The 22,074-nt window shown below is 39.1% G+C and overlaps 1 protein-coding gene across 2 annotated transcripts; it reads right to left on the bottom strand.

Moving 5' to 3' along the window:
• Positions 1-114: 114 nt before the first annotated feature.
• LOC113504601 (probable chitinase 10) lies at positions 115-21,359 on the bottom strand. 2 transcript variants are annotated; one of them, XM_026886989.1, is made up of 52 exons: positions 21,145-21,359; positions 20,914-20,967; positions 16,951-17,096; positions 16,767-16,869; positions 16,611-16,684; positions 16,484-16,533; positions 16,195-16,401; positions 15,881-16,081; positions 15,691-15,799; positions 15,428-15,608; positions 15,098-15,283; positions 14,791-14,910; positions 14,346-14,469; positions 13,890-14,067; positions 13,592-13,691; positions 13,392-13,467; positions 13,124-13,312; positions 12,770-13,032; positions 12,452-12,673; positions 12,165-12,366; positions 11,927-12,033; positions 11,264-11,483; positions 10,900-11,109; positions 10,388-10,561; positions 9,910-10,095; positions 9,481-9,663; positions 9,292-9,378; positions 8,777-8,965; positions 8,356-8,531; positions 7,983-8,211; positions 7,743-7,858; positions 7,390-7,660; positions 7,128-7,304; positions 6,803-7,014; positions 6,353-6,631; positions 6,022-6,240; positions 5,735-5,934; positions 5,341-5,652; positions 5,101-5,234; positions 4,798-5,009; positions 4,538-4,673; positions 4,312-4,454; positions 4,037-4,222; positions 3,616-3,907; positions 3,321-3,505; positions 3,023-3,160; positions 2,809-2,942; positions 2,588-2,721; positions 2,292-2,503; positions 1,878-2,156; positions 1,515-1,697; positions 115-1,019 (listed from the first exon to the last, which is right to left on the bottom strand). In XM_026886989.1, the coding sequence occupies exons 2-52, from the start codon at positions 20,935-20,937 to the stop codon at positions 753-755; spliced, it is 8,937 nt and encodes a 2,978-aa protein (XP_026742790.1). In that variant the 5' UTR covers positions 20,938-20,967; positions 21,145-21,359; the 3' UTR covers positions 115-752. The 2 variants fall into 2 exon arrangements, with proteins under 2 accessions (XP_026742790.1, XP_026742791.1); XM_026886990.1 differs by having other exon boundaries at positions 16,484-16,530.
• Between the last annotated feature and the right edge of the window lie 715 nt (positions 21,360-22,074).

Below are 22,074 nucleotides of genomic sequence, written 5' to 3'. Positions count from 1 at the left end.
TCGTGGTTAGCCGTAAATTTTATAACAGGTGTCAGGCAACCGTTGTAAAATTTACTAATACGTAAGGTGTAATAGGGAAACTTACAACACGAATGCGAAGTAAAAAAACGTCGATTACAAATATTCTTGTTTATTTTTCAGGCAACACATAGTATAAAAAAAAAAATACAAATTACAGTAGGTATATTTTCGCTTTAGTTACAATACAGTACAAAACTCAGAATACTACCTGTTTTGTGGATATTTATTAATGGCCCTTGTATCAATGTGTTGACTGTAAACTTATATCTACAAGTATGTACTTACAAGTTGCAATTTTCATTGCCATTTACAAGAAAAATGATTCCTCGCACTTTTACTTAAATCGGAACCTACTAATTGTGATACCCATTGCTCACCTACCATGATTTGTCAAACCGTCAAGTAAAAATCAAGGAATTAAAAAAGTCCACATTATAAGTAAACCTATGTATCAAAAATATCACAATGAACTATCTATAATTTAATATAATCTAAATTAAACTCTATTAAAAGCACCCTTGCACTCTTTACAAAGTAGTTACCGCATTCATTGTTTTAATTATAAGATGCAGATTAGCGTGAGCGCGTGTATTAAAATGGCCCTGAATACCAAGTGCACTCATCAACACGTCACGCGGGCTAATTCTGAGATTTACAGTTTTCAATTAAAAATCTATCAATCCGAAGGGTGCTGATGTTTTCCGAACATTGCCGATGTGAGCCGAGTGAGTTTACGCAGCCGGCGAGCATGTCTCTTGAGGTAGATCGGGTTCGTTTATTCCCCTTCTGAGTGCATTCAGGAGAGAGCATTCTCCCTTTAAGTCTAGATCAAGCGCCCACAGCGCGGCCCCCCGAGCGCCGAAGTGTCTCGCTGCGGCACTCGCGCTGCCGACATCCTTACTGCTGAGGTACGATGCCCACTGGCCTCCGCCAGAGCTGAATGTACCAGCAGGTGTGTAGCTCTCCTTCCATTGTTTATCTGCTAGCTTCTCTGCGACCTGTTTTGATAAAAATAATTTGGTTAAAGTACCTTAAAAAAATTAAAAGTTATGGTTACAATAAAACATGTAGCAAGTTTATATCGCTATGATTGCCGTTGTTGGTAAAAATGGCGTTGTTAAAAACCTTTTAGTAGTAGCAATGTCTTAAATTAATATACCACACAAGTTAAAAGTAATGGGCTCAATTTGCAAGTCATTGTTGTACTTACATTTAATTGCATGTCATAGCTGGCGTGACTGTCAGACTATCTTATCTATACGGAATATATGTGTTATCAGTGCTCTTATGCGGGCAGGTTGCGGTACATGCTAGCAATATAAGTAGTAATAGTACTCTATTTAATTAAACAAAATTTAAAGCAAGCTAGGCGAACCTCTCAATCCTTCTCTAAATGAGTAGACGAATTTGCCCAGACGTAACGCATTATTCTTCGTCCAGTACCTTAATAAATTAGAAGTTCTGGAGAATCTGGATGCTAGTTCTACACTGACCTCATAATAAGCTAAGAACCCGGGCAGTCTTGTGTAGTTCCCGGCCTCTCCCGGGCCGGACACGGGCGCGCCGAGCGTGTCGCTGGCGGCGCCGCGCAGGCTGTAGGAGCGCGCGTATGCTGGTACTCCTAGTACTACTTGGTTTGGCGGTAACACACTCGTCCAGTATGAAAGGGACGCGTTCTGTGAAATAAAGGTTGATTTATTTTTTTGCCCATATTTATGAAACTGTGATCCCCTTCATATTGTCGTTTTCATATTTTCAGGCTTTTCTTAAGACTTCCATCTTTTAGAAAGAATTTAGGTTGTCACATTAACTAATCAAAGTTTGCTGTCGCATATTCACTTCTATTATCGACTTACCAAACTGTTGACATCGTTATTGTGTCTCGATACCAAAGGCACCAAGTATGCTGTTTTGCCAGTCGACGATGCGTAGTAGTCGTTCGCAGCAATGACGACCCAATCTAACTCAGAAGCTAGAATGTGGGGTTTATACGCTATTGCGGCTATTTCTGGAGATGCAGCCACCACAGCTGACAGCTCCAAGTCGTGAGGACGAAGTGTTGCCGAAAGTTCTGACAGTAAGTCGGCGAAGTTCTCTCTTTCTCGTGAGTCGACTGTGGATCTAGTGCATGGCGTCTGAAATAATGAGTGGAAAGTTAAAAATCCATCATGTTACAGAAAGCAGTGCCTAAGACATCGTAATGTCTATATCAGACACACACATCTACTCAATAGTACCTACACTCGAAATTAAGAATACTTCAGCTTTACCTGTTTGCATCCCGGATATTGCCACGCGATCTGAACACCATCAAAGTTCCATCTTCGTAAGAATTTCAACACAGAGTTGACGAATATCTTCCTGTTAACGGGGTTTGAGACCATTCGACCCCATTTCCTAGCTTCGGAGTCCATTACACCACCAGCACCAATGATTACTTTCACACCTGTTTGTCGCAGCTGAGTGATTTTACCGTAAAAGTCTGTAAAAGAATATTTTGTTTGATTTCTATCGATTAAAGGTTTGGTTCCTAATCAATATTGTATATTAACGGTTATAAACATACCATTTTCTACATCCAACTCTGGATTTCCTGGTACCAGTTTAAATGAAGCACCGTCAAGATGGGCCCACGTGTAAATAATGTGTGTGCAAACGGATGAGTCAACCTGTTGGGGTCCAAAACTGTGTTTACCGGGTCTAGAATAGATAATGATTAGGTTAGTACTTTTGCAAAGGCAGGTAAAGATCTTTAAGATCTTGGTTTTCCATCGTTTTTCCACTTACCTGTAGAAAGCCCAATTAGTGAAGTAGCATCCTATGATTGGTTTGTCTGCTTGTGTTTCTTCAAGTTCCTGATCACTTACTCGTAGCAATGCCTTCGTTTTACAGTGAGCTTTTTCAGGCCAATCGCAGTGATTCTGTTCATAATAAAAGAATCAAATAAGTAACGTACAAGTATATACTTGAAAAGCAATTAATATGGAGTAATTTTGCTTACCTTATACCAGTGCAGTGGTGAAGGGCACTCAAGTTGCATCCAATTGCCGTTCAAGCATAAGTAATATTTGCTGCATTTCGTTTCGTCTGCTTTGAATACGTTGCCAGTACACGATGTGCCTTCAATACTGGGGCCGCCCTGTGAAGCGAAAAATAGGAAGAATATTAGATTTGTAATATGTATAGTATATTTTTCTTTGAAGTTAGATTTAAATTCTACTCCCTGCCCTGTTTGGTCTTAAGTTTGCGCTTTGGAAAACCTTAAGTTACGGTTGTGTAGTTGTTGGTATATTACTTACATTGCTTATATCGTCATCGGTGTCCGTGTCAATGTCAGTGTTAATGCCAGTATCCGTGTCAGTGTCAGTACCAGTTTCATCGACTGGTGCGCCTACTGAGATGTCTTCCGGTTCTTCTACATCAGGTTTAGGTTCGGGTATTGAGATTCCTGTGTCTATATCTGTGTCTCCATTTTCTGATTGTACTAGCAACAAAGAGTTTAGACTAGTGTTAGTTACATTCAAATTATATGGACTCTAAAAATGTCTTTGTCTAAAATCTTACAAGTTTTAATGTAAAATGTTTAAAACTTACTCTCTTCAAGCGAACACCTCGGTGGCTCCTCAAGACCTCGCAAAACGTGGTTAAGGGTAGCGAGAAGCGGTGATTTTCCACAACCACAGTTTCTGCCGCTAAAGTCATCAAGGTCAAGAGACCATGCCATACTGCCTCCTAGACCCATAGCGCGGACATATTCAGCCTTGTGGCGAACCATGAAATCATCGTCAAAAGAAACCCATTGATCGTCGTAATAGGCGTAGGGACCCATGCGACCGCCAGGGTCACGAGATATGTGCCAGCCCTTCACTCTGATGCGATCGCAGATCTGAAAGAAGGAAATAAAATTAACGCTTAAATAATACAAGATTAACAAGCAAAAAACTAAGTGGGTCAAGTATATACAAACTTGGTTTCGGTTAAAAACTGCTAAATGTTGTGTAGGAATATGACTTACTTCATAGAATGATAAGAATCCTCTGGCTCTGGTTTCGTCGCCAGCCTCTCCACCAGCATAAGAAGGTACTCCTAGTCCAGTTCCTGCATTCTCTTCGAGTGAGAACGATTGACCGTAGAATGGCACACCAAGGATTAACTTCTCACGTTGAGCGCCCTTGTCGATCCAGTAGTGCACCGTGAAGTTCTGATGATGAAAGTGGTAATGAGCATTATCATATATTATATTAAACTTTTCTTTTTTCACTTTTCTCTTTTGAGAAATGTGGAACCTACCGTGTTCAAAGTCTTGTCAGCATCACTGTCGCTTGCATACATTGGTGAGACGTGTCCAGTCTTCTTATCCCATTGACCGTGATAGTCGTATGTCATCAGCGAAATCCAGTCAAGGTTCTTTGACAGCGTTGGAACGTCATATCCTGGATAAAGGGGCATTGATTAAATAAGGTTTCTAAATGCAAAGTTGAGAAATGATATCAATGTCAAAATATATGTCAATTACCAGCATCAATGACTCGTTTGCTGCCGGAAACCGCAGCTGATAGCAAAAGACCACGAGGTTTGAATGTTGCACGTAATTCTTTAACAAGAGATGCAAAGCCTTGCTTGTCAGAACTTGGTCCCTTCTCGCAGTTTACCTGGAAATATGAGTTTCGGTTTACTTCTCATGACTTAACGTTATCCTAAAAGCTTCTGTCTGGAATGATAAAATTGAATTGGTAAATTCAACGTCTTTCTTACAGGTTATTTGTATTTACTCACTTGCCAACACTTAGGATATTCCCAATCGAGGTCCAACCCATCGAACTCGTACTGTTCTATGAAGTCTAGAGCATGGATCACGAATTTCCTTCTTGCGGATGGACTGTTTACCATTCGTGAATACTTGTCACTTGCTGAGTCATCCCAACCACCCAGTCCAAGGAGAACTTTAACGCCTTTCTCTTTAAGAGCTACAACCTTTTCATAGAATTCTAGAAAATAAACATTAAATGCTTTAGTATTTTGCTAGTCATTAAGTTAGTAACATAGTGAATTCGAAATAAAAATTAAACATATTCTTACTGTTTTCTACGTCCAACCAGATGTCGTGTGGTTTGATTACTAAACGCTTTGTATCGAGAACAGCAAATGCATACACGATGTGAGTACATTGTGAAGGATCGATATCGCTTGGTGTGTATTTTCCTGGACCAGGTCTGAAAGAAAATAGTGCTTTATGTAACAAAATGCGATGGTAGATGAACTAGGAAGTCTATCAAGGCTCTCCAAATTTTTTCACGTATGTACAAAACATATATTTACCTGTACCAAGCCCAGTTAGTGTAATAGCACACCACCTTAAACTCGTCATTTACAGTGGGAGCTGCAACTGTAGTAGTAGTTGTTGTTGTGGTTGGTCTCTTAGTGGTAGTTTTTACTGGTTCCTTCACCGTTGTTATCTGTATCGGTTTCGGCGGCTTGGTGACTGGTAACACCTGAATGTCATCCAAATCCTCGTCTATCGAATTAGGTGGCTCATATATAGGGTCTGAATGTATCGTATCTTCCTCTACACCAGATGCAAGAAGATTATCCTTGATTGCATTTATCAATGGATGTTTACCTTGACCACATCTACAAAATAAAAGATTTATGTTAATTTCCTGTTTCTCGAAACTAATTTTTATAGCAGAGCATAACTGCCATATTTTATTACCTGTTTCTAAAATCGTCAAGGTCAAGAGCCCACACCATACCACCAGCAAGACCTAAAGACTTCATAAAGTTGACCTTCTTCTTAATAATATCAACATCGTCAAATGATACCCATTGGTTGTCCTTATATGCATATGGGCCCATCCGCTGGTGAGGGTCCTTTACTACCTTCCAACCGTTGTATCTGATTCGGTCGCAAATCTGAATGACAGAAAATAATTTTAGTTCTATAACAATTTAAAAATGAGTTTAGTGGACATATTCCAGATAAATAAAAATAAACCGTACCTCGTAATACGACAAGAAACCTTTAGCCCTCGTATATTCTCCAGGTTCGCCTCCAGCGTAAGCCGGTGCATTCAATCCTGTTGCTGCCTTGTTTCCACTCAAAGACTGGTATGAATCTTTATCAGCTCCCAAAGTAAATGTTTGTCCGTACGTGGGCATTCCCATCACAAGCTTATTTGCTGGGGCACCCTTTTGCATCCAGTAATGTATTGTATAATTCTGGAACGAATTTCATCTCGTATTTAAAGTTCCAAAAAGTGCATGCTCAACGTAACTTAATTGTCTTAAAATTTACTTTAGCGGAAGTAGTCTTTCACGAATTGAAACTTACCGCATTGAAATATGTGTTATCATCTTCAGGGTGATAGTACAAGGGTGCTACGTGACCGGTCTTCTTATCCCACTGTCCATGATAGTCGTAGGTCATAACGGCAATCCAATCCAAATGGCGAGCCAGGACGGGTACGTCATAACCAGCATCAATGACCTTTTTGCTAGGAGATACAGCCGCGGATAGAAGCAGGCCCTTCGGTTTCAGTACAGCAGACAACTCTAGAACCAGGTCTGCAAATCCTTCTTTGTCTGAATCGGGGCCTTGAGAGCAATCAACCTAGAATATTTAAACGTGAGGTATTTGTTAACCCAATTTCAATATTCGAAACAGTTTTCGATATTTTTATTTTCCTTTCAGTTTCATTTCCTGTTATTTCTCTTAAAACCAAACCTGGTTGTAAGTAGTTTAGAAACCAACATTTAAGCTTGTCACTACAAAAATTCTCACCTGCCAACACTTAGGGTATTCCCAGTCAAGGTCTAATCCATCAAATCCGTATTTTTGCAGGAAGTTCACGACGTGCGTAACGAAACGAGCACGTGCCGCTGGATCATTTACTAATTTTGAGTATTTGTCTCCAGCTGAGTCATTCCAGCCACCGATAGCTAGAGATACCTTGATGCCATAACGTTTGTACTCCACTACCTTCTCATAGAATCCTGAAAGTATTTTGAATTATTTTTAAGACTGAATTAGACAAGTACACAGGTTTTCACTCGGAGGACATGTGCCAAGTTTTCTTTTTGGCATGTTATGACTATTTTAAACTTACTGTTGTCATAATCTGACCAGGAGTCATGAGCCTTGATGAGACCGTCATCGCCGAGTACAGCGAAGCCATAGACGATATGTGTACATAAACTGGGGTCAATATCCTCTGGACTGTATTTGCCAATACCGGGACGATACCATGACCAATTTGTGTAATAGCATACCAGTTTATAACGGGCTGCGAAAATACAAGTATTAAATTATTCATAGAAATAAGTAAATTTTTGTAATTAGTAAAACATTTTTGTTTAATGTAGACTTACAGTTCAAGAGAGCAGGTTTCGGGCTGATTTCTGGTTGTGTTCCAGTGAATGGCTTTCCGAGCGGTTTTGAGGGCATCGGGTAAGAATGTTGGGACCCATGTTGGTGTGCTTGCGAATGATCATGAACATCATGTCCGGCTTGAGGTCTCGTCTCAATATCGATCTCAACTGGCCGAGATGTGGTAGTTGTGGTTGATGTACTAGTCGTTGTAATTGGGCCAGACTTACGCTTGCATTTAGCGTTCTTGGGCCAATCGCATATTTGTTTTTCCTGTAATTAGGTATTTGAGGTAGCAAATAGTAGTTTTCAAATGGATATTGAGATTAAAAATGTCTTGTCCGTGGCAAATTACCTGATTCCAATGTAATCCAGCACTGCAGGCAAACTCTTCGAACTTTCCGAACAAACAATGTAGGTATCGTGTGCAGTCTGAAGGAAGCTGTGCGTAAGTACCGCTCTCGCAGTATTCTGAAATAATTCAATCGATTGAATTTTTGTTACGTAAGTACACCATCAACTTAACCATTTCTCGTTCTCCTTTTTTTTTAATAAGTGAGATCAGAACAATCAATTCTATCGAAGTTGTGCTTACTAGGTGGTTCCTCGTTAATCTGCATCAAAGCGGACTGTGATTGCGTGGTATCAGCGGGTTCACCCTGGCGCTTGTCAGTGCATGACGACGCGGAGGGGAAGTCGCACTGGCTGCGGTCCGGGCGCCACACCAGGCCGGGGGCACAGCTCTGAGCGATCAGCATGCCGTTCACGCACACGTAGAACTTCTCGCATTTAGGATGGGCGTGGTATGTTCCAGTGTTACAGTTCTAGAGAAATAACCGAAACAATTGCTTATAAAAAGGAAATAATCAAATGAAGAGCAGGCTTACGTCCGCAGCAATATCCAGGCAAGAGTCTGGCTTAGTGACGTTTTAGCATAGAGCTGTACAAGAACATATTTATAAATTTACCTTATCAGGTACTTGTTGTTCGTCGACGATAGGTCGCTTAGTGGTAGTAGACGTAGGTCTCGTAGGCCTCTTGGTGGGGGGCCTCCTAGTCGTCGTGGTAGTGGTAGTAGTGGTAGGTCTTCTTGTTGTAGTAGTAGTGGTTGAGGTAGATGTGCTAGACTTAGAGGGTTTACCCACTGGAATGTAAAAAATACTTGTTGTGAAAATGCTCGTTTTAACTTCAATTCTCTTACTTTCTAGGTGTTTTTTTTCAGTACCGTCTTAGATTGGGAATAATGTGAGTTATAGTTTCCAGTCATCTTCTATGTACGGTGAATTGATTAGTAATTGTAATAGTTTTCGGGCAAAAAATTGTCGTAAAAAAGAAGTCTGTAATTCTAAATTGTAACCAAAATTATACAGCAAGTCTTTTTGTCCTTACCTTCGCACATAGCGAACTCTACCCAGTCACAGCGATGAGTTCGGCGGTCCCAGTGCAGGCCGGGCGGGCAGAGCTGTTTGCGCCAGCGCCCGCCCACGCACTGCAGGTACGCGTCGCACGTGGAGGCCGGCGCGTGCATGTCGCTGCCGCCGCACGACGAGTCCGGCGTCGGAGAGTCTGACTCAGGAGCTGGAGACAACGGTATAAATTGAGCTTCGCGGTTTTACTTGCTAATTTTCCGATACCGTAATGTGTTACGTATAAGTTTTTCCACCTAATTTGAAGACACACAAGGAATCCGGCATCGGGGAATCTAATTAGCTGAAGACGAAATGAAGATATCATCTGTGTTCTATCTGTTACAATAATAGGTTTTCTTGTAATTTTGTCCTTAAATTTAAGGGATTTCTAGCTGATTGCTGTTTTGCGTAGCATAGCTTGTGTTTGAAGTGTCAGTATATGTCCAATACAGAGATTAAGTAAAAGAAGAAACTTAACAGAAAGAGCCGAGATACCTTTTGTTGTTGTTGTCGTAGGAGGTCTCGTAGGTGGCCTCGGTGGGGGTCGCGTTGGTTTTGGAGCTGATGTGGTCGACTTTGGAACTGTTAAGAAATTTCACGTTTAAGTAGAAAATTAACACAATCCACAATACGTACGTATATTGTGATATTTCGTAGAATATCTCCGAAAAGAAGTTTCTTTACCTTCACATTTAGCGTATTTAGGCCAGTCACAGTGTTTCTGTACATTGCTCCAGTGCAGGCCAGGTGCGCAGTGTTGTTGCCGCCACACACTGCCGTCACAGTGTAGATACGCGTTGCAGTCTCCAGGCACTGAGTTGTACTGCTCTCCGACACAAGGCATGCCATCAGCTGGGCCGTCTGATTCTAAATACGAAGAAAATGAAAAATAGTAAAATTTTCTGTTTTGTATGATTTCAGTCAAATATCGGTTGGTCAGTCTGCTGATCTTAATCTTAGTAATTAAGAAGCGGTGAAGAGTGGGCGAAACTAGGTACTATTCAATGTAATTTGACCTTCAAAAGGAGCTTATTTGTAGATTAATTTGAGTAAATGATTATTTTAATTTTGATCACTGTTTATATATTAACTTAGAGTGATATAATATCGTACCAGATGGTTCTTCTGTGGTAGGTTTCTTCGTGGGTCGTTGTGTTGTGGTGGTAGTAGTGGTGGTAGTCCTGGAGGTGGTAGGACGTCTAGTAGTGGTGGTTGTAGTTGTAGTGGTCGGACGTGGTGGAGGCCGTGACGTCATTGGGGCCAAAGTTGTTGTTGCTGTGCTTGCGCTGCTTGCTGATTCTATAAACAAAATTTACAGATGTCATATCCTGTTACGTCTTTAAAATACGTACTTAAGTGAGCACATCTGTGGAATCTGTTGCATTTGGAAGATCCGCAAATGCTTGTTCTATGACTGGGTGTCTCTCTGCATGTGACTTGAATGTTTGTAAAAGACACCCGCAACACGAGGATTTATTTCCTCAATGAGATGTTAAAAAACTGTCTTTGTTTACTACCCTGTCTGGTCGTGTCTTCGTGAATTATACCATCTAAGTTTACGAGGATTAAACATATGAATTATTATAGTTACCAGTGCACTTCGCGAAGCTGGGCCAGTCGCAGCGGTTGACCTTCTCGGCCCAGTGCAGGCCGGGCGCGCAGCGGTGCTTGCGCCAGGCGCCGCCCTCGCACTGCAGGTAGCCTTCGCAGTCGCCCGGCGCCGCGTGGTACTCGCCCGCGTTACATGATGCTCCTTCTAAACCACCTGCGATAAAATACGAACATTTTTATAATGGTTTACTCCGGACTAGAAAAAAATATTCACTGCGGGATCTTCTTTCGATATGAGCATGAACACAATATTCTTAGTGTCAAGATTAGATATCCTTTTTCTTTTATTGCTGGGTTCCAATATCTTTTCAGCGAGTATGATCAGATAGAGATATGGTTCTGTAATAGGTTTGATTTCTGTCTGATATTATGCTTCTTTATTAAGGATTCCCCCGCTTAAAGACAAATACAACCGGATAAATCCTACATGTAAAAAAGTTGCGTTATATCTTTATATCACCACGATGGTTATTTTAAAAATGCACTATTTACCAGATTCTGTCGAAGGTTTCTTGGTAGGACGTTTAGTGGTAGTTGTAGGTCGTTTAGTGGTGGTGGTGGAGGTAGTGGTTGTCATTGGTGTGGTCGCTGCCGGCCACCACGTCTGTGTGGTGCTCGCGGTTGTGGACGGGTTCCAACTGGGCCAGGTCGTGGAGGTGTGCTGATGGTGGTCGTGACCGCCGCCGCCACCGCCGATAGAACCTGTACAATTTCAAACATAGTAAGACAAGTCGAGTTAAAGTAAGAGTGATGCACCTTACAGAAATTAGTTTTGTCAGGAAACTGAACTGAGTTTGTAGGAAAACTATAGACTGTGCAAGTTTACTTGAAATGTTTAACAAGTAAGTTTAATTACCATCAGACTCTGCAGTGGTAGTAGTAGGTGGTGATGGAGTAACTGGTTCCGGAGGTCTTTCGCAGGCAGCTGAAGGAGGCGATGGTATTCCTCTGCCAAGAGCTCTGCCCGCGGCCCTCAGCAGTGGCGAGGGCTCGGCGCAGCAGCGGTTGCTAAAGTCGTCCAGGTCGATCGCCCAGGCTGTCACACCGCCTAGTCCTTGACGCATGGCCCATTCCACCTGATAGCAATTTTAATAGTACTTTAGTCTATCTTGTACTTGACTTTGACTATTTATAGGGTAATAGTATAAAGTAGTCGTAGGATTGATGGAGTAAGTTTCGCTCAGTAGTCTTTCTTTTCGTCGATGAGAATTAGAATTAAAATAAGACTATTTACGTAGAATATCTACTAAATAAGTATGTAAACTAAGCGCTAAAGTTCTGATAAAACTTTAATTATTTTTGTAGCGAGATTTAATTAATCATTGGCTTATGTTAGAATAAAATATTTCTACGAATACAATTAGTAACCTAAAACAGTCCAGAATGCGGTTTCATAGTATTAAAGTATTTATGAGGAAAACAGAATATTAATGATACGTTAGTATCCTTCTTCTATTCGTGCCGAAGTTACGACCTCATTAAACTTTCTTACATTTTAAAGAGTGCTTCACAATTTTACCTTATCTGTGACAGATTTCGGGTCATCGTATCCCACCCACTGGTTATCCGAATAAGTGTAAGGGCCTGCATTTTCTTGTCTACCAGTTTTCCATCTTAAGTTCTTCACTGTAACAATAAAAATTAAAATAAATAACTTGCAAAGAATAAGCGTCATTCATTCATTCGTGGTCATCAATTAGCGCCATAGTCTTTTGAACAGGCTACGACTGACTTGAAAGGAAATGGGTAATGCTAACCTCTGTAACATATTTCATAGTAAGCCAACATTCCAGGTTGCTTAGTGAACTCTCCTGGTTCACCGGGGCCTGCAGCAGCCGAGCCGGGTCCTTTTACTCCATCAATGTCCGCCAATCTATACGATTGTCCATAGAAAGACAACCCAAGGAGAAGTTTCTTTGGATCTGCTCCTCCACTTATAAGAGCTTTGATGGCGTATTCCTGTAGTAAAGGTTACAAGAATTATAAGCTATTTGAGTTCCCGAAAACGCTAACTTTAATTTGTATCGTCATTATTTTTACTTACAATTGAATAGTAAGCCAGTGAATCCTTAGGTGAGGGAACAAGCGGAGTGTGGTGACCAGTAGATTTCTCCCATCCACCGTGATAGTCATATGTCATGGTACTTAGGAAATCAGCCGCACTCGAGAGAGTGGGCAGGTCATACGCAGACTCAATCACCTCTTTGTAACCAGAGAGAGCTACTCCGAGCTCCATGTCAGCATCGTGTAAGGCTTTCGATAGTTCCTGAAAAAAAGGATGTTATTAGAGTAATGAGAACTAGTCCAATAAAAAATTCGGTATTCCAACTGAATTAATAAGAAAATAAATATTTTTTGTTACCTTCACAAATTTGGCGAAATTAGGCTTATCAGAAACAGCACCCTTTTTACAATTACTCTGCCAACAAACTGGGTAATTCCAGTCTAAGTGCAGACCCTTGAAGTTATGCATTCTCAAGAATGGGATTAATTTAGCAATGAACTTGCTCCGATTCGCCTCTGACGACACAAGTCGAGAGTATTTGTCTCCCGCTGAGTCTGTCCATCCTCCTAAACCGAGGATGACTTTGACATCCCTTAAGGACGTTACTCGTTCATACAAATCTAAAAAGAAGAGGAACATTATTCACTGTATTTCAGAAAGAAATGCAAGTAGTTTAAATCTTAACCAATTAACTCTGAAATAGTTCCTTACTGTTTGTGACATCTGCCCAAGGATCGAATTCCTTGGCGATGAGGTCGTCAGGAGAGAGCGAAGCATAAGCATACACAACGTGAGTGCAAAGTCGTGTGTCAATATTTTCTGGAACAAATTTTCCATCGCCGCGTCGGTAGAAGGCCCAACTTGTCATATAACAGACTACGAGCTTGTCGCTTTGTTTACCTTCATTGGAAAAAAAGAGTTTTTGTCATTAATTTCGCAATGCTAAGATTAATTTTACTTCGAAAAAGGTTTATCTTACTTTTCTTGCTGTCCATATCTGAAATGAAGCGCTCGGGTTCCTTATTTGCTGACATTTCCTTGGTTGGCTCACTCCACTGTAAATACATAACAATTGATAAGAATGTCATTTTCGTTTTCAGTGGGTCCAAAAGCAAGCTGCCTCATTTTTCATTAAAAGAAACAAGTAGACCTTTAAAACAAAATATTCAAAGCACTTACTTCGAAGTCATTTTCATATGCTTGAGATAAGAAGCGAGCAGCATCTTCGACACTGATCCTTAGATTTTGTCCCGGCATACATTTTGCTACGTCTTGATGTCTGTGGAAATAGTCAGTTATATAGTATAGAAATAGTTAGCGTAAGTCTGAATTCACCTCAATCATTTTTTATATAAAAACCATTTTTAAGCGATTGAAGGTCTTTGATAGCAGTTGGTTGATAATAAAGTAGATTCATTAAAAATATTTGAGCATTCTGTAAATGGTAAATTATGTAAGAGGCAAATTCGATACATACCCACAAAAACCTGTAGAAGGATCATAAAGGCGCTCGTCTTCACAAGTCATCCTGTAACTAATGCCTCCAGTGCAGAAGTGGAAGTGCGCACAAGATACTTCATCAGATGATAAGTATGGAACCTCGGACTCACAAGACCCAATCTTCAAAGTAGACTGGTCCGTTTGGATTGTTTCTCCTGCAAAAAGTTAAAAAATGAATGCAGGCTTCTTTTTACATTCAAAGGATGTAATTTATTGTAAGATATAAAATTATAAATCAATTGTATTTGACCACCTCACTCGTCTATTTTAATTATTTTATTACTTCCCGCCTTTTTCTATTTCCACAGATTACTTTTTCACATAGGGCTTAAACCTTAAATACTCCTTGGTGTGATATTTGATCCATGTAAAATACTTTTATACTACTATGCCTCACAAAACATTAATACGTGTAAATGTAATTGCGTATTACCGTTTAGTGTAGTTGAAATGGCGCTCAGAATTGGGAAGGGGGCTCCGCAAAGTCCTCGGAAATCATCCATATCAATAGACCATGCTGCAGCTCCAGCTAGTCCCGTAGTTACAACGTACTTCATCTATTTGGGAAATTTAGATAAAAATATGTTTTAGGTACGTATAAAGTTATAAACTGATTCCAGATCAATACTTAAAATCCTTCAATTGGACTCTTTTCCATTAACCATTTTCATGGATCCATTGTCTGCTTCCTTTCGAACCTAAATGTATTTTTCACATTAACAAAACCGCAAAACTCAGTTTAGCATTTGGTTGCTATGATTATAATTATTTTATGATGAGCCAACATCTACTTACTTTTATTTCAGGGGTTTCGTTTATATTATTTGTGCCTCACTTTTTACAATATTCAATACCATTTGTTTCACTTTCTGATTTACCTTTTCCAAGACAGTCGCCGGGGTATCATATGTAATCCACTGATTGTCGAACACGGCGTAAGAGTTGCCTGCTTCATCGACTCCGCTGCTTCCTTTGCCTTCTCGTTCCGCCGAACAAATCTAGCAATCACAAATATAGTTAAACATACAACACCAGAATTTTAAAACTTTTATATTTTAAACAATTGAAGTGACTGAATTTTGCATTATTCTATGTGTATGAAACTTGTGGTTTAAATGTTTATTTTACACACTTGTACGCGAAAGCAGTTAATACATAGAACGTAGACTATTTTTTGTTACTCACTTCGAAATATGCTAGTAGTCCTTTAGTTTGCGTGTAAGGGCCTTCTTCGCCCCACCCGCTGACAGCGGCTCCAGGCGAAGGCAACGTCGATGGGGCCAGGGTGTAAGACCTGCCGTACGTAGGGACACCCAGAACTAATTTCTCTGCATTCATTCCATGACGAAGGATGAATTTGACCATAAACTCCTGCGAAAACATGAGAAATTATTAGGAAATTAAAAGTAGGTTTTGGGCTCGAACTCCAATATTTAATGGCAATAACAGGAATTAGCCATTAATCAGAGTTGTTCAAATGACTCATGAATTTACACAAAAAAAAAATGTTCTTACAATATTGTCATATCGTTGGTCACGTTGGCCCGCCCCCGGGTCTCTGTGCAGGGCACTATGCTGGACTGCTTTTGAAGGGGGCTCGTCTCGCTTGGTGTGGGTCATGTCCCAGGCTTGTAATATCGTGTAATCTGTTGCTCCACTCACAGCACTAAGGTCGTACCCATCTTCTATCTGGTACCTATTTGAATGAAGGTTTTAGTTAGAATACTATGCTTTGCCAACACATTCTACTTTCACTGATAGAAATATGCAGCATTTACCTGAATGGAGGCAGGACTGTTGAGAGTAGAAATCCATAAGAAGAAAACTTTTCCCTGAGTTCATAAAGAAGAGCTGTCAAGAGTTCTTTTTCTCGCTCATCTTTTTCACCTACAAATATTCACAGTTCGTTAGTATCAAAAGCAATTTCGTCTACACCTTAATTCATTTCATAAAGGTTCAAGTTCTTACCCGGGTAGACCCAGTGAAGATCTAATCCGTCAAAGTCATGCTCTCTCATAAAGTTAATAGCGCTTTCAATGAACATGCTACGGCTGGTATGTTCTTGTACCATCTCACTAAAAAGACGATCGGTACCCTCACCACCAACAGTGATCATTACTTTTAGACCAGGAATGCGGCGTTTTAGGCCCGTAGCAATGCGGTAACCACCTGTCAAAAAGGAAAAATGTTAACATATTACCTACTTCTGTCGAACCCGCTAAACGTAACATATATTATGTTACGTTGTCTATTAGTTTATATATGAGGCTTATTTATCATACCCTTAATGATATCGTAATCTTCATTGGTAGGTATAACAGCGTAGGTGTGGGGGTGCATCGTGGCGGAGGCGTAGTGTAGATGTGTGCAGGATTTTGGTACCAGGCCCGCAGTGAAGGCCAGTGGTGGAGCCCTGTAGGCTGCCCAGGACTGCATGTAGCATACCACCAGGCGGCGAGCTGTAGGTCCAGCCACAGTTTGCTGCATCGCTAGTTAAGGAAACAAATATGAGAAGAGAACACATGTTTTGAATACTAATGTTTAAGATAAATGTATGGTATTGTCTGTTACCTTGTAAGTTTGCATTTCCTAGCTGTAATCTCTCATCGTTGCGAGTACTGCTGCCAGAAAATAATAGTTAGTTAATAAATTGATTATTCACCGTTATAAAATATTCGTAGAAATGGTATGTGCATACTTGTTTAGATAATTTGCAGCGCCGTAATAGCGTTGCCAACCTCCTAAATCGTCGTCAGAGATGACTTCTGCATCCTAAAAAAATAATACCTACTTGTTAATACTGAATTTGAAATGTAAAATTAAATTATCTTTCAATATTACAAGTTACAGTTACCTCTACAAATTTGTATGAAGATTCGGGTTCTTTAAGCGCGATCGGTCGCTTTTCAACGGCGTCACGTAGCGGCAGTCTTTCGTCTCCCTCATCACGGAGACTCCTACAATGCAAGAACATGACATCATTTCTACTTTCTTTGTAATCCTCGTATTAAAATGTAAGTAGTAAGTTTTTTCTTTACCTTAACGGTATACTTTCGACTGAGGCACGTATCGGTGCAGCTATGGGTTCGTGATGCGGAATCGTTTCGACGGCGCTGCGGGCAAATGAGACGCTAGCGCGCGGTGAAGCTATTGCGTACGCGCATAACGCTAACGCAGCAGCGCACTGTCAATATAGTAAAAATCGTTATTGGGTATTTTTGAATATCACAAGTATAGGTGTTTTACAAAATGTTAAATGATTCAATGAAGATATTATTATAAATTTATTCGACGGATTGTCGTTTCGGAGATATTTTGAATTATGCATCGGATTTTCATTCGGTAATCCAGGGAAACACTCAGGACCTTGGTTATTCATTTGATATTTTAGATAAATCGTTTTTTGTTATAAAAATCGTCCAGGACTCGTTAAACTTCATTTTTATTCTTGACATGAGACAGCTATCGTGTTTCGCATTAAATTAATGAAGCAGATGGCTCCGAGGCTGTCGACCTTTATTATAAAAAGCTTGTGGACATCCATAACAATACAAATAGGTATCAATTACTTGAGGACATTTAAATAACAGCGTCAATACAGTTAAGATAGGCGACTAAAAACGCGCGCAAAAACTTTACCCTACTAACTACGTCTTTGTGGTTTGTGAATCAATTGTTGTACAAAGGTACCATTAATAAAGATTGGATGTTTTTGCTGCGTGCGGCGCCCGAACTGAAAATATTTCAAGTGTAGGCGTAGCGGTCACTGACCCATCGATCAAGTATCGCACTGCGTCTTTGCGTAATTTACATAACTTGACAGAACCAAGAATTAAGATCAACACTTGAAGACTGGTTCACGGAAAGTGTGTATTATTCTCACATTTTGGATGCCAACGTCCGTTATTTGTTTTGTGTTATTTAGGGGAAATGTTAAAACAGACGATAACAGTTATAACTTATAGCTGTCGTGTGAACATTAAAGGAAAACGATTGCAGAAGTGTTCTCAAAAGTTCTTAAAGTTTACAAAAAGGGAATAAATGATTCGATACACTGTACGCCGACAAATGACTATAAAACCTTTTAGCACGCTATAAAGTCATTACTTAGTTTTTTGTGTGAGGTCTGACGATTTCATTTTCGCATTTCTTGATATGAATTGATATAAATCTCTCTATGTCGACAATTTAATAATTGAATTTTAAATCGTGTAATTTAAATTACAGCAAATTGCTCTCCGTAAGTGCGGGTCTCATTCAATAAACGTAATCAATCTACAGACTTACTTGTGGTTTAACTAAAACATATTAATTATTTGTATATAAATTCCGTCTAATAAATAAGGGAATGAGTATTCACTTGTGAGTATGATTATCGTAGTAATCAATCTGCGTTATTCGGTAAACTTTTGTTGAAGCATATGACGCTACATAGAAAAAGCTCGCAATAAAAATACCGCTAAAATTATTAATAAACTGGTAAAATCTATCAGAATACCTGATTAAATTATCAACTGCTTTTGTGATGTATTTTGGGTGTGGGGAATCGATCTAATAAATTACTATTAAACGATCTCTAGTACATTGACTCGTGTTCGGAAAACAACACAATTTGCATACAGGCAGGTAGCGCGGCTCCCAGAGGGGTCATCGTCATCATCCCAACCAGTCCAAGGTGTGTTCGCGTGACATTTCGCCGCCGATTAGGATTCAATCTCTTATTTTATACTTTTTAGGACTCGATATTTTTGATAACGTATCCTTATAAATTCAGTTTATTTTTTGTCCCCAAAATTAGAACGCAACTCATTTACTTTATGGGCAACAAATAAACAATCAATTTGTTTTTATTGATCAGATGAAATGAGAATGAAATATTGCTGTTTAGATGGCAAATATAATGAAAATCATAAAATATGTTTGTAAAAACATCTTAGGTGATTTGACTTATAGGACACTAAATCTAACTAAAACTTGTTCTTTAACTTAATTGATGGGTACTAAAACGAAGATGTTTTTTTAAATAATTTATAATGAAGGTTGAAGAAACTAGAGTGATGCGGTGTGACATTGTGTTGATATGAAGGCCGCGGGTGCGACGCACGAGCGTCCCCGTGCGTGCAGCGCATACTATCCATAAACACCGGTGATGCCTACAAAATGCTAATATTTTACGCTTAAGTAGCTGCACGAATACGTCGTTATTACATTTTTGCAATTATGCCTTATAGTCCTGCGCAGTTTATGAGAGAAACGACGCATACGCTGGAATTTTAAAGTATCAACTTGAAATATCAGCCTTGCACGTTCTATATTACATGAAGTAATAAGACAATTTGTTTTAATCATGAGGTCATTAAATTTTTCACATTTATCACCCTTATAACAAACAATTGCATATAATGAGCATGAAATATTACAGTAAAAAGCGCTTACAGTCTGCCACAAGAAGATCTGTCTTCGTCCTGATTAAAATACATAAGTACCAACATGGACAGTGAATTTACTTATAAAAGCTGTTCGTAATACAATGGACCGGCTTCTTCAATAAATAATAAGTATGAGTAATAACGATATCGAGCCTGCACAAAGATGTCACTTATTCAAACAATAATTAGTCATGTTTTCGTTGGCAAGTGCCTTAAACCGCAGTGTCCCGAGCTTTGTCAACAACACGCGTTATTTACGAATGTTCACTCTCGCATTTTACTGGCACTTGTGCCTAATTAATGTTTTACTGACAATTCTTCAAATGTATAAAGCTTTCATTTACCGTTATTTTGGTAAAGCAAGCTGTTAAAATTTAAGTTAAACATCAAGTAGCTGCCATTGGTAACTTGACCTAGTAAACACCTTTGTACAATTAACGATGTGGTTAACTGTATAGGTATTGAAGTCAATTGATTAAAGAATATACAAAATATTTATAATGCGGAATTTATTATACGATTCACTATCCAGTTATATTTTATTCGTAAGAGTGTAATGACCTTATTGAAAACTCATTTAAAAAACATCAATCGAGTATAAATAATCACCTAACTTTTTAAAACATATTGATGAACCTAATATTGTATTTATAGGAAAAGATTGTTTTAAAATAGTTTTTACTCTTCAAAATATTGATATTAAAGTTCTGAAAGATGCTCTACTTGCTCAACTAGCTTCGCAAATAGAGCATTCATGTAAAGAGGTGGTTCAACCGGTTTGGCACTATAACGCTCCAGGTTAAGCCTGATCCCGGTATTGCGACCTTGGTCCCTACCACGTGTGCCCTACTGCCTCATATCACAGGTGCCTTAACTTTCCCATATGACTTTATATACTGTGTACGCATGTCGCGCATATGAAATGAGCCAAACAATTACTTAGGTACTTATTTGGCCGAGGAAAATTTGGGGACAGTGCAGTTCACAAATACTTTGAAGACAACGTAAGAATAATTCAATTAGAACATTAAGTAAGTAACATTAAGGAGGGAATATCGCTGTTAAAAATATCTTGTATCAGAAGTGTTTTTAAATCGTGTTTTGGTAGGCGAGTTTATGACACTTCACCCATCATTAAATGATGTAACGGTTTACTCACGCGTATTTATCGGGGTAGCCCGACTAGTTTCGGACCCAACCGGAGTCCTTAATCATGAGCAGACGCGGCGGGATCGCGAGTCGAACGCGATCCGAAACTAGTCGGGCTACCCCGATAAATACGCGTGAGTAAACCGTTACATCATTTAATAACTTCACCCATCAATAATAATGGCTTATCCTATTAACTTGAATGTGATGTTAATCATTTTTATCGATTCACAGAGTCCTAATTTTATTATACGCTATAACTCTTATTATTTTTGAATACTTATAAAATATAAAAGTATATATGGCTTTAAATGGTTAATGATTTTGGAAATGTATTATTATTAAGAGGAATATTTTTTAACACTTTCTTTCGAAATCTAAATTATTCTAAATAAGTAAATAAACAAGATAGAAAACACTTACCCATAATATAAAGTTGTGCCCCATGGCGGGGAGCTTTCAGCGCTACGGCCTTGTCTGAAATTAATATTAATAATATTTAGTTAAACCAATCCTTCATTTCCTCTAGAAAACGATTTTATTATTCACCTATTATCATTTAGTGCTAAAAATAAAGTCACATATTTTAATACCTAGTTAAAGGTTAATAAAAAAATTTGACAAAAATTTTGTAGTAATAAATATATGACGTACCTATTTATTATAATGTTGTTTAAATGTTAGGGTGTAAATACGACACAACCCCTATTGGCCGGTGGAGGTGCGCGTGCGTCGCGGCTGTGTGGCGACTGAGCGGGCGGCGCGCGAGTCACCTAGTGTTAAATACCCCGGTGTCATCGAGCCGAGCTTCGCGGCGAAACCTCGCACCCACGTCTGTGCACAAGCTTCTCTCATGTTTAGGGACAAATTTAAATTTTAAATAAGGAAATTAGACCCAACAATTGGAATATCTGTCACCAGAGAAGGTTCAAACTTAAACACAATCTTACATATTTGGGAAAAAATAAACTCTTTTTGATGTGTGATGCACCTCCAAATTTCAACATCAGTAATTCAAGTTTTATAATGTATGGTTACCCTAATGCGGGACATAATGTTATTATTCTACACTACCGGTTTTTTCATGAACTTTTTTAGTATACCCTAACAAAATCGAGGGATCTATATTTATTGACTACGATGCCAATAACTGCGCATCTTGTTTTCCTTTTTGAAAACCTTAAGAAGTCGTTAATACAGAGTAAACAAGCTTTAAAATTACTGAGTGCGTCCGAAGCAAAAACGGCTTGATTGAAAGTGATAACTTCAAGGATCCCCTAACTTTTACGAAAGTCCCAACTTTTTACTGCACTTTAATTTTGCGAGTGCTTTCCAAGGTTTTAGTTAGGAAAATATTATGTCCCTACGGAAGATTCAATAATAAATCATACTACATATTAGTTCTCGGAACGAAATAATAACTTTAGAAAAAGTTTGCAGCTTGTCAACATCATTGTCACAACTATCTTTCTTTAAAAAAATACTAAAATGCAAACTTTTACGGTAGCTAAGTATGTTCATTTAAATTTTGTAAGTTATGGCTAGGATAATAATCAATTCTGGCAATACCAAGGACCTAGCAAC

Source organism: Trichoplusia ni, chromosome 22 (assembly GCF_003590095.1).
Source record: "Trichoplusia ni isolate ovarian cell line Hi5 chromosome 22, tn1, whole genome shotgun sequence".
Taxonomy (NCBI): Eukaryota; Metazoa; Arthropoda; class Insecta; order Lepidoptera; family Noctuidae; genus Trichoplusia; species Trichoplusia ni.
Note: the sequence above shows the minus strand (reverse complement) of the source record. Positions and strands in the feature narration are given on the sequence as shown.